This window comes from Anguilla rostrata, chromosome 6, assembly GCF_018555375.3.
Source record: "Anguilla rostrata isolate EN2019 chromosome 6, ASM1855537v3, whole genome shotgun sequence".
Lineage (NCBI taxonomy): Eukaryota > Metazoa > Chordata > Actinopteri > Anguilliformes > Anguillidae > Anguilla > Anguilla rostrata.
This window is the reverse complement of record NC_057938.1, coordinates 642590-656736: the sequence shown is the minus strand read 5'-3', so window position 1 is coordinate 656736 and position 14147 is coordinate 642590. Positions and strand designations below refer to the sequence as shown.

The window sequence follows — 14147 nt, the reverse complement described above, 5'->3', positions numbered from 1 at the left end:
ACAGCCTGGAAGCACAGAGCCTAGCACAGTCTGGAAACACAAAGTCTGTAGCACAACCTAGAAGCACAGAGACCAGCTCAAAAAAGACTTTCACTGATGGTAGGGATTTTATCTGTCAGGCTTGGAACTAATTCAATGAATAAAGTTTTCCATTTGAGAGCTATTGTCACTGGATCAGTTATACACAGTAGGACTTTAAATTCATCTGGGAGTGACTTCATTTTATTTCTTTTGTTTGAAATTTGATTTAGAGCCTCCCTAATGTTAATGCTTAATGAACTCTGCATTATAATATTTCTTTCTTTGCTTTTTTTTCTTTTCTTAGCAGTTCCAACAATGAAATTTAATTTATTTCCATGTTTTAGGCGTTCTCGTAAGCTGAAGGGAAATGGGCTTAAGGTCTACTTAGTGAATTATTGAATAACTATTTTTTTAACCATAAAAGTTATTTTCCCGAGGTCAGCCAAAAAGCTGTGAATCATCAGAATTATGCTTCTTTTTTCTTTTTCATTTTTCTCCTCATCAGTAAAGGACATGTTTTCAGATTCCCTCCATTATTACAATTGGGAGGATCATTAGAAGCTGGGAGGCGGCGTGTCACTTCCTTAGATCTTTTTATCTTTTTATTTATGTTTATGATTGAAAACATTCGATAATTTAGTAACACTTCCTGCGTTTATGATTGAAAACATTTGATAATTTAGTAACACTACCTGTGTTTATGATTGAAAACATTTGATAATTTAGTAACACTTCCTGTGTTCATGATTGAAAACATTTGATAATTTAGTAACACTCCCTGGGGTTACCATAAGAAACATTTGATACTTTAGCAATGCTTCCTGTGTTTCCTTCTCTAAATGTTTGATAATTGAATAGCTTTGTTTTCATTTTTATAGTTTTAGTACCATGAGACAATGGGACCCTGGACAGAGATACCTGCACAGAGGACACATGACCAAAATACTGTTTCAAGCACTATTGTGAATACCTGGTGTTGAATACGTCCTGCAGGTGACTCAAGGTTGGCACGGCCATCTAATGGTTTGGGAGCTGCTTTGTAAGTCAAAAGTTGCAGGCTCACATCCTTTCTGGAGTAACTCTTGAGCAAGGCACTTGAATTGCTTCAGTTAGCATCCACCTGTATACATGGATTGTGTGCACAGCTATGAGCTGTTTAATACAATCATAGGGCTTCTGCTAACCAAGCAATCATATGAATGAGCTTACAGTATTCTTGTGAACTTAAAGGTTATGAAATGAGAGAAATGAAATAAATGAGGTATTTCACAGGTATATTATTTAAGTATTCAGCCAGGCAGAGCAGCATTCCAGATTCGGCAGTTTTTACCCTCCCTACATTGATGTCACTAATGCACCCATCTAATGGCCATTCTTCCATTTCCAATATCCTGCGTCCATGTGAAATTTCAGGAAAACCCATAATGGCAAAACCATCATCTCCAATGACTGAGACATAAAAAAGAAGATGAAGAAGAAGAAGAGGGAACTGAGTCTGGTGAATTTACAACATCAGCTTCTCTTTTCCAGGGTTCTCCTCTCCAGGCTTCTCCTTTCCAGGGTTCTCCTCTCCAGGCTTCTCCTCTCACTTCTCTTCAGGGTTCTCCTCTCCAGGTTCTCCCTCTCTCCAGGCTTCTCTCCTTCTCTTCCAGGTTCTCCTCTCCAGGCTTCTCCTTTCCAGGGTTCTCCTCTCGTTCCTCTCAGGCTTCTCTTCTCCAGAGTTCTCCTCTCCAGGGTTCTCCTTTCCAGGGTTCTCCTCTGCAGGCTTCTCTTCTCCAGAGTTCTCCTCTCCAGGGTTCTCCTTTCCAGGGTTCTCCTTTCCAGGGTTCTCCTCTCCAGGCTTCTCTTTTCCAGGGTTCTCCTCTCCAGGGTTCTCCTCTCCAGGCTTCTCCTCTCCAGGGTTCTCCTCTCCAGGGTTCTCCTCTTCAGGGTTCCCCTCTCCAGGGTTCTCCTCTCCAGGGTTCTCCTCTCCATTGCGGAATATGGCGATAGTTTCCACTGATGACAGAAGAGAGGCCCTGTGTCTTCTTGTTTTTCCACGGAAGCTTGTTAATGAGCAGGGGAGAAAGGGGGGACATTTATCCCCCCCCGAGTTTAGCAGGGGGCACATTTTGGCTTCAGGGCACCAGGCGAGTGTGGGGCACACAGCACTGCCCCAGACTCATTTCTGTTTCTGCTAAAACTGGGAGAAAAATGAAAAAAGGGCACAAAATAGAACAAAATGAAAAAAAAAAAACGAATAAAAAAAAACTACACAGTTCATTACCTGTACTGTTTCATTTATACAGCCTTCTTTGCTCATCCATATTAAGGATGTGAATGGAGGGCACTGTATGCATAATTTTGTCTGTGTATGATGAAGTTTAATGTTCTTCATAGAAAAGTTCTGTATATGAAAAAAGTTCGAATTATTTTCGTATCAGTTTTTTATATAAAAATATTGTATGATGAAAAAGATTGAAAAAGAAAACCATAAATAAATCTTTTGTTTCATTTTTATGATGTGCTTCCCCCTGCATATTATGAAGATTTTTTGACACACAGAAATGTCACTCTGGCTTTTCAAAAAACCTCTTTGAAGTGTCTCCTGTCCAAAAATAGCAGACAGCAGCTTGTTGGCTGTAAAGTTCTGAAGAATCTTCCAGAAACCAAGCCCGGGGGGGGGAGTCTCGGGTTCGAGCCCAGCCATGTGCAAGCAAGCGACTGACAGAAGTCTGTTTTGAAGTGAAGGAGAGAGAGATTTCTAAAAAGATACATTTCTCAGCCTCGCCATCAGAGATCTGAGACTGTGGACAATGGGGTTTGAAAAACCAGACAATGACCCGTCCCGGTCTGAACCGGAACATCCGAGCGCTATTAGAAGGTTCTGGTAGAGATATCTTTGGAAAGGTGATCTGTCGTATCACTGAAATGTTCAAGTCAAACAACAGCTAATGATAATTGTTTAATACATTTTTGATAAAGCAGAGAACGTTGTTATAAATACTGAAGAAGCATAAGGTCACCAGCAAGCAAATCGCAAAAAGGACCTTAAAAATCTTTTTCATCATTTTAATTATTTGTTCTTTTGGCTGATACATTGTAACAGTAGTGAATTAATGTGCCTAAATGATTGACATGTAATTAATTGTTCTAATTTTGGATTACACTGGATACACTGATTATAGGATAACCTATTATATGATACAATTATCATTTGATATACTTACTATACAACATATTGATTATATGATAACTTAACACGATACACTTATATGAAATGCATATGATACACTGATTATAAAATATACCATGCACTGATTATATTATATACTTATTGTATGACACACATATTATATGATAGACTTATGTGATATGCTTATATCATATAATGACAGCAAACTTGGCTGTACATGCATCAAACAATGCATAAATTCTCCTGCATATTCAGAAATGACCCCAATCCATGATGATCGCCCCAGATTAATAAACATCAGCTCCATCTATAGATCTGGCGGGGGCAGAGATTCTCTAATTATGGGTTGATATCAAAATTAATATTCTAACCATTTTTTCAGAGCTGATGAAATGGTTGAAACAGATGTGCATGTTTAAAGAAACGAGCGCATAGAGTTCAGTACTCTGCTGAACCTGCCAACCAAAACTTATTACAACACACCCAGCCTTTATTAGATAAAGGCCTCATGTGGTGGAACTTTAGTATCTAACACAGACATTTTCATCTCCAAAAAATGTTTCCATATTTAATCTTCTCAGCTGGGTCTCGGAAACTGTTTTAATCCTGTTTAAAGAACAGGAGACAATATAAGATCATTATTAATATCAAACTTACCTTTTTCAAAAAGTCATGTGCTAATGTAAGCTACTGATGTCAGTTTTCTGACCTTCATGGATAACTTGAAAAAATTAGAACTATTTCTCTTTAAAAAAAAAAAACAATATGACAGTAAATCAAACTTATAGACATTTTACCTCAAAATGTATGTTTTAGCTTCTTGGTTGAAAGATGAATATCGAACACAAAGCAGGGAGCCCCGTCTCTGCAGGGACAGCCGCTAACCCTAACCCTAACTCGGGTCCATGAGAGCAGGTGGGCTGATCTAACCGTGCGATCAGCTGCTCTAATCGATCAGTTAGGCGCAGAGAGGAAACGAAGAGCCCGACAGGCCCAGCAGCCCCCCCGGCCCGGTGGGGAAAAGCACCCAGACGGACCCGTCCGGGCAAATACGCTTCAGTGCTAACGAACAGCTGAGCTGCTTAGTGCTCATAGCAACTGCATTAGCTCTTCCTGTGTCCCTGCTATTATACGAGCGGGGGGTCGACTTGTGTACGATAATGAACTGTGCCGTCCCTCCCCCTGGTGCAAAAACAAAAGAGAGCAGGAAGTAAGTCTGTTCTGGAAACTGGACTGCACTTCCTGCTGTCTTGCTTTGAAACTGGACTGCACTTCCTGCTGTCTCGCTTTGAAACTAGATGTCACTTCTTGTTGTTCCGCTTTGAAACTGGACATCACTTCCCGCTGTCCTGCTTTGAAACTAGACATCACTTCCTCCTGTCCTGCTCTGAAACTAGATGTCACTTCCTGCTGTCCTGGTTTGAACGGTTTCATTGTCCACGTCGTTCTCAAAGCTTGGCTCAGTGTGATAATTGGGCACACTCATGAAACTGCATCACATTTTCTCCCATGATGCTCTTTTAAGCCTTGAAAAGATTTGCTTAAACATACACTTGGCTCTCACAATCTGAAGCACTGGAAAGATGTTCCTCACACCAGGAGAGACTCAAATGAAGAGGAAAATGGCTCTTAAGAGAATCTTTTCTGCTTTTCTCTGTCGTGACTCATCAGGCTCTTGCATCTGTGGTTCTGGTGGGAAGGTTAACTGCAGGCAGAAGCAACACCAAGCCGGTGATCATGGGAACATTGCTCATCGTGTTCTCATTATCACTGGAAGAACATTATATAGAACTTTCAGAACCTTTAGAGTTGGACTTCAGCCTCGTATTCATTGGTTCATTTCAAACCCAACGTGCTGAAGTGTAGAGCCAATGCTGACGGACTGTGAGTATATACTCAATAGGACCTAAAAGTATTGGGACACCCCTTGGTCTGGGGCTGTTCTTCATGGTTTGGGCTAGGCTTAGTTCCAGTGAGGGCAAACCTTAATGCTACAGCAAACAATCACATTCTAGACAATTCTGTTCTTCCCCAACAGTTCCCCAAGGGAAAGGCCCTTTCCTGTTTCACCATGACAATGCCCTTAGACACACAGCAAGGTCAATATATAAATGGTTTTGTCAAGAACAGTGTGGAAGAACTTGACTGGCCTGCACAGAGCCCTGACCTCAACCCCATCCAGCACCTTTGGGATCAATTGGAAAACCAACTGTGAGCCAGGCTTAATCACCCAATCAGAGCCTGACCTGCCAAATACACACACACACACACACACACACACACACACACACACACACACACACACACACACACACACACACACACACACACACACACAAACACACACACACACACACACAACACAAACACACACACACACACAAAACACACACACACACACACACACACACACACACACACGTACACACGCCATACGACGCACCGGCAGGTCCAGTAACCTGAGCACAGACTGTACACTGCAGCCACGTCACACATTCACGCACAACGCACTGAGGTCATACCGACACAGACACACACACACAGACTACAAACACACACACACACACAACGCACACACACACGACACACAACCACACAGTCCACGTTCTGCACCTAGACTGTACTGAGGTCAGTATCTCTGAGCACAGACTGTACTGAGGTCAGTATCTGTGAGCACAGACTGTACTGAGGTCAGTATCTGTGAGCACAGACTGTACTGAGGTCAGTATCTGTGAGCACAGACTGTACTGAGGTCAGTATCTGTGAGCACAGACTGTACTGAGGTCAGTATCTGTGAGCACAGACTGTACTGAGGTCAGTATCTCTGAGCACAGACTGTACTGAGGTCAGTATCTGTGAGCAGACTGTACTGAGGTCAGTATCTGTGAGCACAGACTGTACTGAGGTCAGTATCTGTGAGCACAGACTGTACTGAGGTCAGTAACTCTGAGCACAGACTGTACTGAGGTCAGTATCTGTGAGCACAGACTGTACTGAGGTCAGTAACTCTGAGCACAGACTGTACTGAGGTCAGTATCTGTGAGCACAGACTGTACTGAGGTCAGTATCTGTGAGCACAGACTGTACTGAGGTCAGTATCTGTGAGCAGACTGTACTGAGGTCAGTATCTGTGAGCAGACTGTACTGAGGTCAGTATCTGTGAGCACAGACTGTACTGAGGTCAGTATCTGTGAGCAGACTGTACTGAGGTCAGTATCTGTGAGCACAGACTGTACTGAGGTCAGTATCTGTGTGTACTGGATGGCTTTATCCAGCTGCTACTCATTTAGTCCAGTCACTTACCCAGTCCTTCCCAAGAGGCTAGGGGTCCTGATCGCTGGCTATCAGTAGCACACACAGATAGCTTTTACACAGTTCTAAAACGAATGGCTTGCCAATGGAAATGAGTGAGCCATTGACATGTACTTGTTATTTCATAAAGTAACTATTACATTGTGAAAAAAAGCTATCCAGTACTTTTCTGTGGCATATTTGTATTAAGCACAGCTTTATTTTCCAGAGTAAAAGTGTATGAGTGCCCCTTATTTTAATTGTCATCCAGCGGTGCAGTTAAGGACTTGCTAATGGATCTGTGCTATCAGCAGCTATTTATGTGCACAACCCCAGTACATTTTTACCGTGTTCATGCTAATGCAATTCTACTTCAGACTCCTGCCCTCTTCAGTCAGTGAGTTCTGTCCAAGCGACCAAAACTGGGCTGCGTTTTTGTTGCTCACTTCCTTGTGTTGATGAGAGACGTTTCTCACTATACCCACACCACTAAACACAAACCACTGATACCCACACCGCTGAAAACAAACCACTGATACCCACACCGCTGAACACAAACCACTGATACCCACACCGCTGAACACAAACCACTGATACCCACACTGCTAAACACAAACCACTACTACTCAACACAGCTGAACACAAAACAGAATCCTCTTTCATATGTTCTAGTTTGTACACTCAGTGACTTTACTCAGTTATGAAAATGAATCTGGCGATGTTAGATGCATTGAAGTGCTTCAATTCTGTTTTTGATTTAAATTTTTTGTTTTTATTTTTTTTCTCTGAGCTACAGGTGCACTTCAGGTTGCTTTATGGAACTCATCAGTGAAAGTGGAAAGTTGTTTAACGACATAACAGTGTAAAGTAGTGCGGTAAAAACCGTTAAAACATGACTTTGGATACACTCATCAACAACCCACAATGGCTTCAAGTGCCCTTCCAAAGTGCCTAAGTACTTTCCGAACAGCTCACACGTCCCAAAAAAAACAAAAAACAAAAAACTGTTATTCCGTTTCTTAGCGGTAAAAGGAGCTGAACACCTGTGGTCTCGTCTGGCGGACGGATTCCTCTGCATTGTCTGAGCACCTGAGTGGGATCGCAGCTCTTAATGGGCCAGCGATGGTACTTTCCTTTTCGCTGTTTTTTTCAGGCCTATTTTCCCATCAACAGATGTTTCTCTCCTCTCTATGCCCCATTTGCTGATGAAATGAGAAATTTCTCTCTGAAGTGGAAGGCATGGGAGATTGAGGGGGGGGGGGGGAGGGGGGGGTGACTCATGCTATTTGGGCAGACTTGTGGATTTTTCACTTTTGCGTGTAAGAAAGACGAGATTGATTTACACCTCATCCAGCGCTTTCCATAGGGAACGTTCCAGCTAAGGAGATGAGACTGTCATCCGTCCGACAGATAAAGGCCTCCTTCCCGAGTCTGATGTGGGGGGGGGGGGGAATTAAGAGCCTGCAGGGTTAATACATACCTGTCCCCCCTCCCCCTTTTGCTTCAGAAAAAAATGAGAGAGGAAGGAACATCCTTTGAAATGACAGAAAAAAATACCTGAGATTCATTGATTTTTTTTGAAGTGCAAAAGCTACAAGTACAAAAACCACAGTAAAAAAAACTCAGCTGAACAGAGAAGGCACCTTACACTCAGACCGCATCTGACAAAATCACCTGTGGTGCATTGTGGGAACGCTGGATTTAAAAAAAAATACATGGAAGTGTTAGCTATGCTAAGCTTCACCATGGAAACGGATCCACTTTGCTGGATCACGGCGAGTTCTGAAATCCACTGATCTAAAGCTCGGTGGCAGAGCTGGGGAGGGACCGTGCGGAACAGCTCGAAACAAGCGAAGAAAACTTTTAAAAGGAAACGCAAGCGCGATATTAAAACATATCGTCTCTCCAGCAGCATCAGCACCTTTAGAGACCCAAGGGACACTGATAAGAGCTTCTGTCAGGGTCCTCTGGGCAATAAAAAGCTTTACTCATCTGTTGGCTCTCCAGCAGCTGCCAAAAAGTCTGTGCTGAGGATATTTTTCTAAAACAACAAAATTAATGTTCAGTCCATCGCAAATCAAATGCTTTGCGATCCATCACAAGTTCTGCAGAGACAGCAGTGGATCAGAGTCTGCAGGGTAAGAGCAGTTTGCTGAAAGAACAGTCACAGCCCGTCAGAAGCGTCAGGTGTGCTAATGCCTCCTTTAATATGCAGGCGCTGGGGAAAAGATTTATTTACTGATGCAATTTCACACCTGTTGGCTGTACTTCAGTGAGAGGATTTTGGAGAATAGGGGTTTCATGGTCTCCTAGAGCCCATTTAATGCTAAGAGGGGCTCGCCTGGCTCTGTGGAGTCTTTTATTTTCACTACTTACATGCAGTCACATGACCATATACTGCTGGTCACATGACCACATATTGCTTACTGCTGGTCATATGACCCCATACTGCTTGCTGCTGGTCAAATGACCCCCTACTGCATAGTGCTGGTCACATGACCCCAACCCTAACCCAAACTGCGGTGCAGTCAGAGTAACTCATCCCAAACTACAGTGCAGTCGGAGTAACTCATCCCAAACTACGGTGCAGTCGGAGTAACTCATCCCAAACTACGGTGCAGTCGGAGTAACTCATCCCAAACTACGGTGCAGTCGGAGTAACTCATCCCAAACTACGGTGCAGTCAGAGTAACTCATCCCAAACTACCAGGCAGGTGCAGTCAGAGTAACTCATCCCAAACTACGGCACAGTCAGAGTAACTCATCCCAAACTACGGTGCAGTCAGAGTAACTCATCCCAAACTACGGTGCAGTCAGAGTAACTCATCCCAAACTACGGTGCAGTCAGAGTAACTCATCCCAAACTACGGTGCAGTCAGAGTAACTCATCCCAAACTACGGGCAGTCAGAGTAACTCATCCCAAACTACGGTACAGTCAGAGTAACTCATCCCAAACTACGGCGCAGTCAGAGTAACTCATCCCAAACTACGGTGCAGTCAGAGTAACTCATCCCAAACTACGGCACAGTCAGAGTAACTCATCCCAAACTGCGGTGCAGTCAGAGTAACTCATCCCAAACTACGGTGCAGTCAGAGTAACTCATCCCAAACTACGGTGCAGTCAGAGTAACTCATCCCAAACTACGGTGCAGTCAGAGTAACTCATCCCAAACTACGGTGCAGTCAGAGTAACTCATCCCAAACTACGGCACAGTCAGAGTAACTCATCCCAAACTGTGGTGCAGTCAGAGTAACTCATCCCAAACTACGGTGCAGTCAGAGTAACTCATCCCAAACTACGGCAGCTCGTCCCCGTGCCGGCACACACAGCGCCAGGCCGCCACGCGTGTTGCTAAGAGAAGAGCGGAGAGCCAAAGCTCAGACAGGAGATGTGTCAACACTGCAGCTGACGCCGGCGTCTACGCTCGTCTTCGAAGTTTCACACAACTTCACATCAGCTGGAGGGACGAGGGAGGAAAGGGAGGGACGCGCGGCTGAACCTGGCCCCGCGCCAGAGGGAAGGACACCGAAGAACCAGCGGCAGCATCCGCGCACCCGTGTGTGTTCACTCAGGGAAACGTCAAGGAAAGAGACGACTCGCGAGCATTCTGGAAAAAAAGGACCTCACGTTTATTTACCGTTAAACAAGTGTAAGACTTTACACAGATTCCTAGTCATGAGTTCCTCTTTCCTTTCACAAAATAACAAAATAGGCAAAAGAAGCAAGAGAAAGACTGGAGTGCTGGAACACACATAGAGATCTGTACAGAAACGAGAGCTGCACACCCCTATCCCTTTAAGAGAAAAAAAGAGTGGAGGTTACTTCACTTCCTGTCAGTTATTTGAACACTTCCTGTCAAGTATCTTACAGTAAAATAAATTATTTAACTCACATCAAATTTGTGCAAAGACATGGCGTTACAGCCTGAAATGGGAGGGTCCACAGCCTCAGTGCCGAGGGGCGTGGCGTTTCGGTGAAGGAAGCCATATTATAGCGCACCAGACCTGCCCTTCAGTACAGCATTAAAATGAAAAAAAAAAGTAATTTTTTTTTTTTTTACAATGAGTGGAATTTAAAAGGAAAAAAAAAACATTTTTATAACATGTGCAACCTTTACACGATCAGTCCCTTCTCAGAAACTTTAAAACGTATAATTAAAATGTCTCATTTATAAATGACATTCAATTAGAATTTACATAAAGGGGAGATAAATCAGACCTTGGGCTGCGTCCCTTCAGAAAGGTGTAATGCAGTCCCCCTCAAACCGTCCGGGGGTCAGGCGTTCCTAACCTCACAGTCCCCCTCAAACCTCACCGTCCCACGCAAACCTCACCGTCCCACTCAAACCTCACCGTCCCACTCAAACCTCACCTTACCGTCCCACTCAAACCTCACCGTCCCACTCAAACCTCACCGTCCCACTCAAATCTCACCGTCCCACTCAAACCTCACCGTCCCACTCAAACCTCACCGTCCCACTAAAACCTCACCGTCCCACTCAAACCTCACCGTCCCACTCAAACCTCACCGTCCCACTCAAACCTCACCGCCCCACGCAAACCTCACCGTCCCACTCAAACCTCACCGTCCCTCTCAAACCGTCCTGGTTGCTGCGACAGGCCCGTCTGGCATGCTCGCTTCTGGAGAAGGTGGGAACAAAACGGGTCCGACATCCATTGACGCCGCTGTGAGGGGTACAAGCCCAAACTGATCCAAACCGAACCGGATCCCTGGCCAATCTCAAATCTCACAACATCAACGACAAAAAACGAAACAAAAAATATAAAAAATGCTGTGATTCCAAAAACTACTAGGGGTCTGAAAAACCCAGCGTAGGTGTTCCAGGAAGGCGGAGTTTGGTTTGGTGGGGGAGGGGCTGAACTGAGTTGGGGGCGGGGCTCATAAGCTAGTGACCAGCTGCATCTGTCCGTCACTGGCAGCCTCCTCCTCGGGGGCGGGGTCCTCTTTGATGAGGTAATAGGGCTGGATGGGCGGGGCGTGGCCCAGTTCGGGGGTGCCCGTGTAGTAAACGTCCTCAGGCAGGCTGTGCTGGCCCCGCCCCTCGCCGCCCTCCTCCCTCCGCCCCTCGCCGTCCTCCCCCCCCCCCCACCCCCCGTCCGCCTCGGGTGTGTCCGTCAGGTTCGGGAGGCTGGTGTACAGGGAGTCTCTGTTTGTGGGCGGAGCCTCTTGATCGGAACGGTGTGGGGGTGAAGCCAGGTACGCGCCCCGCCCCTCGGATGCGGGGGCGGCGGGGGGGCCGCGGGGGGGGTACAGGAGCGAGTGAGTCCTCTGGGGCAGCAGCGGCGCCTCGAGCCCCGCCCCCGGGGGGTCGCCGAGCACCAGCGATGGGGCGTCGCTCCCGGCGACTGTCACGCCCACACCGCGCTCGCCGCTCTGGCTCCCCCTGCTGGTGCGGAGGTTGTTCTGCACAAGCTCGGAGATGATCATCTTCTCAAAGGCGGCGTCGTCCAAGGGGAGCCCACAGGGGGCGCCCTCCACCAGGCCGCCCTTGCCCAGGGAGTAGCTGCTGCTGAAGTTACCATTGAGAGGGAGGGTGTCCATCAAACTGCTGGCGTGGGCATTGCTGAGGGAATGTCCTGCAAGTGCAACACAGAGGACGTGGTGTTCAACACTGCAGAGAGCAAGCCCGCCTGCACAAGCACACCGAACACCAAACACAGACACCGTAATACTGTTCAGGACTCCCCCAGGCTCACACTAAAGATCGACACAAATAAACATCAGTACCTATACCTTGTACCTTATTGAACCTGTTTGTAGTTGTCCAATGACCATGACATGCACTTTTGTACGTCGCTTTGGATAAAAGCGTCGGCTAAATAAATGTAATGTAAATGTAATCAGCACGGAGCGCTTTCATTAGAGGAAAGTGATTTTCCCCAGATCCCTAACTTAGGGGAAATTACTGAGGACTACCGATAAGAATTAATGTCCAGACGTTAAAATTCACCGAATCGTGCAGAAGCTTTTTTGTTGTTCTACGCCTGAAATTGAAGCCTCTGGCTCAAGAGAGGACATTTCAGATCCGCCTCGCTGCAGATTGAGAGACACACTTCACGCTTTCGTCCTGAACAACATTAACAACAGACATAAAAATAAACATCACGCCCACAGAGAGAAATAAAGGTACAGATGTGCAGCACACAGAGATCCCTGGAGACAGACAACCTGCTCCCTGCACACCACACACAGACCTCACACACACCTTACACACTCACACACACACACCACACACATGATCTCACACACACCTTACACACTCACACACACACACTCTCACACTCACACCTCACTCTCACACACAAACTCACATCTCACTCACTCACACACACACTCTCACACATCTCACACACACACACGTGCAGCAGTGGAATGACTCACGTTGGACATCTGACAGCATGTGAGCCGGCTACCTGGTCTATGAAAGCCACATGAGCAGAAGAAAGTAAAGCAGATGAATAATAATCACTGAGGGGAAGCAGCACAAGCAAATCATAATCAAATCAAAAACAGCCAGGCCCTCCCGCAGACATTCAGCACTGACTCTCCCGTTTCTCTGACTCCTTCTGTGGGAAGCTGTGTCTGTGAGGTGCCAGAGAGGTGCATTATGGGAGAGCTGAGAGTGGTGCATTGTGGGAGAGCTGAGAGTGGTGTATCATGTGTAAGCTCAGAGAGTGTTGCATTATGGGAGTGCTCAGAGAGTGTTTTATTATAGGAGTGCTGAGAGTGGTGCATCATGGGTGAGCTCAGGGAGTGTTGCGTTATGGGAATTCACAGAGTGGTGCATAGTGGGAGCAAGGGCAAAGCCTCCACCCTTCTCTGTGTGCTCCTCAATGACACTGTCTATAGCTGACGGTACAGCATGAATTGAGTGGTGCATTGTGGGAGAGCTGTAGGTGAACAGAGTCATTACCCACGTTATTCTGAGGGTTTGCCTTCACTGTGGGAGTTTAGTGTTGGACTTAGTGTTAGAATCTGCTGTGAAAATCTCAATCTCCTCCCTCTCATAACCTCTCTCTCCCTCTTTTCTACTTCCCACCCTCTCTCTCTCCCTCTCCTCCTCTCCCACAACCTCTCTCTCCCTCTTTTCTACTTCCCACTCTCTCTCTCTCTCTCTTCCTTTCCCTCTCTCCTTGTCTCTCACAACTTCTCTCTCCCTCTTTTCTCCTTATCTTTTCTCTCTCCCTCCCTCTCCCTCTCTCTTTCCCTCCTTCTACCTCTGGTGATTTGTCTCTTGTTTTTAAACATGCTTCCACTTAGCTCTAATCTGTGCACCACACGCCCACAGCAACCACTGATCAGGGCTGTTTTTAGGTCTTTAAAATCATGCCAAAATAAAACCAATAAATAAACCACATTGGATGAGTAAATATTCACTTGCATACTGGTCTCTTTGTACATCCCTAGATGGAAGCATAAGAGCAAAGGAAAATAAAAGGAAAATCCAAGGTTCAATTACAACATTACTTTTGTTTTACAAATTCAAATAATTTTGCAAATGATGAAAATTGTGCTGAATAATAACGGAAAGGAGGAGTTTAAACAAGCTTTAGAGTGATCTGTACGATTTAGGAGAACTACATCTCCCAGCATGCACAGGCACAGACCTCAGAACATTTATGCTAATATTAAAAGCA

General features: G+C 45.5%; 1 protein-coding gene across 1 annotated transcript in view; it reads right to left on the bottom strand.

The window, feature by feature from the left end:
• Positions 1-10094: 10094 nt before the first annotated feature.
• Positions 10095-14147, bottom strand: part of LOC135257912 (adhesion G protein-coupled receptor L2-like) — a 103819-nt gene continuing 99766 nt past the window's right edge. The window contains exon 26 of the mRNA XM_064341128.1: positions 10095-12086. Within this exon, the coding sequence (XP_064197198.1) occupies positions 11389-12086 (698 nt within the window). The 3' untranslated portion in view covers positions 10095-11388. The remainder of the gene's footprint in view (positions 12087-14147) is intronic.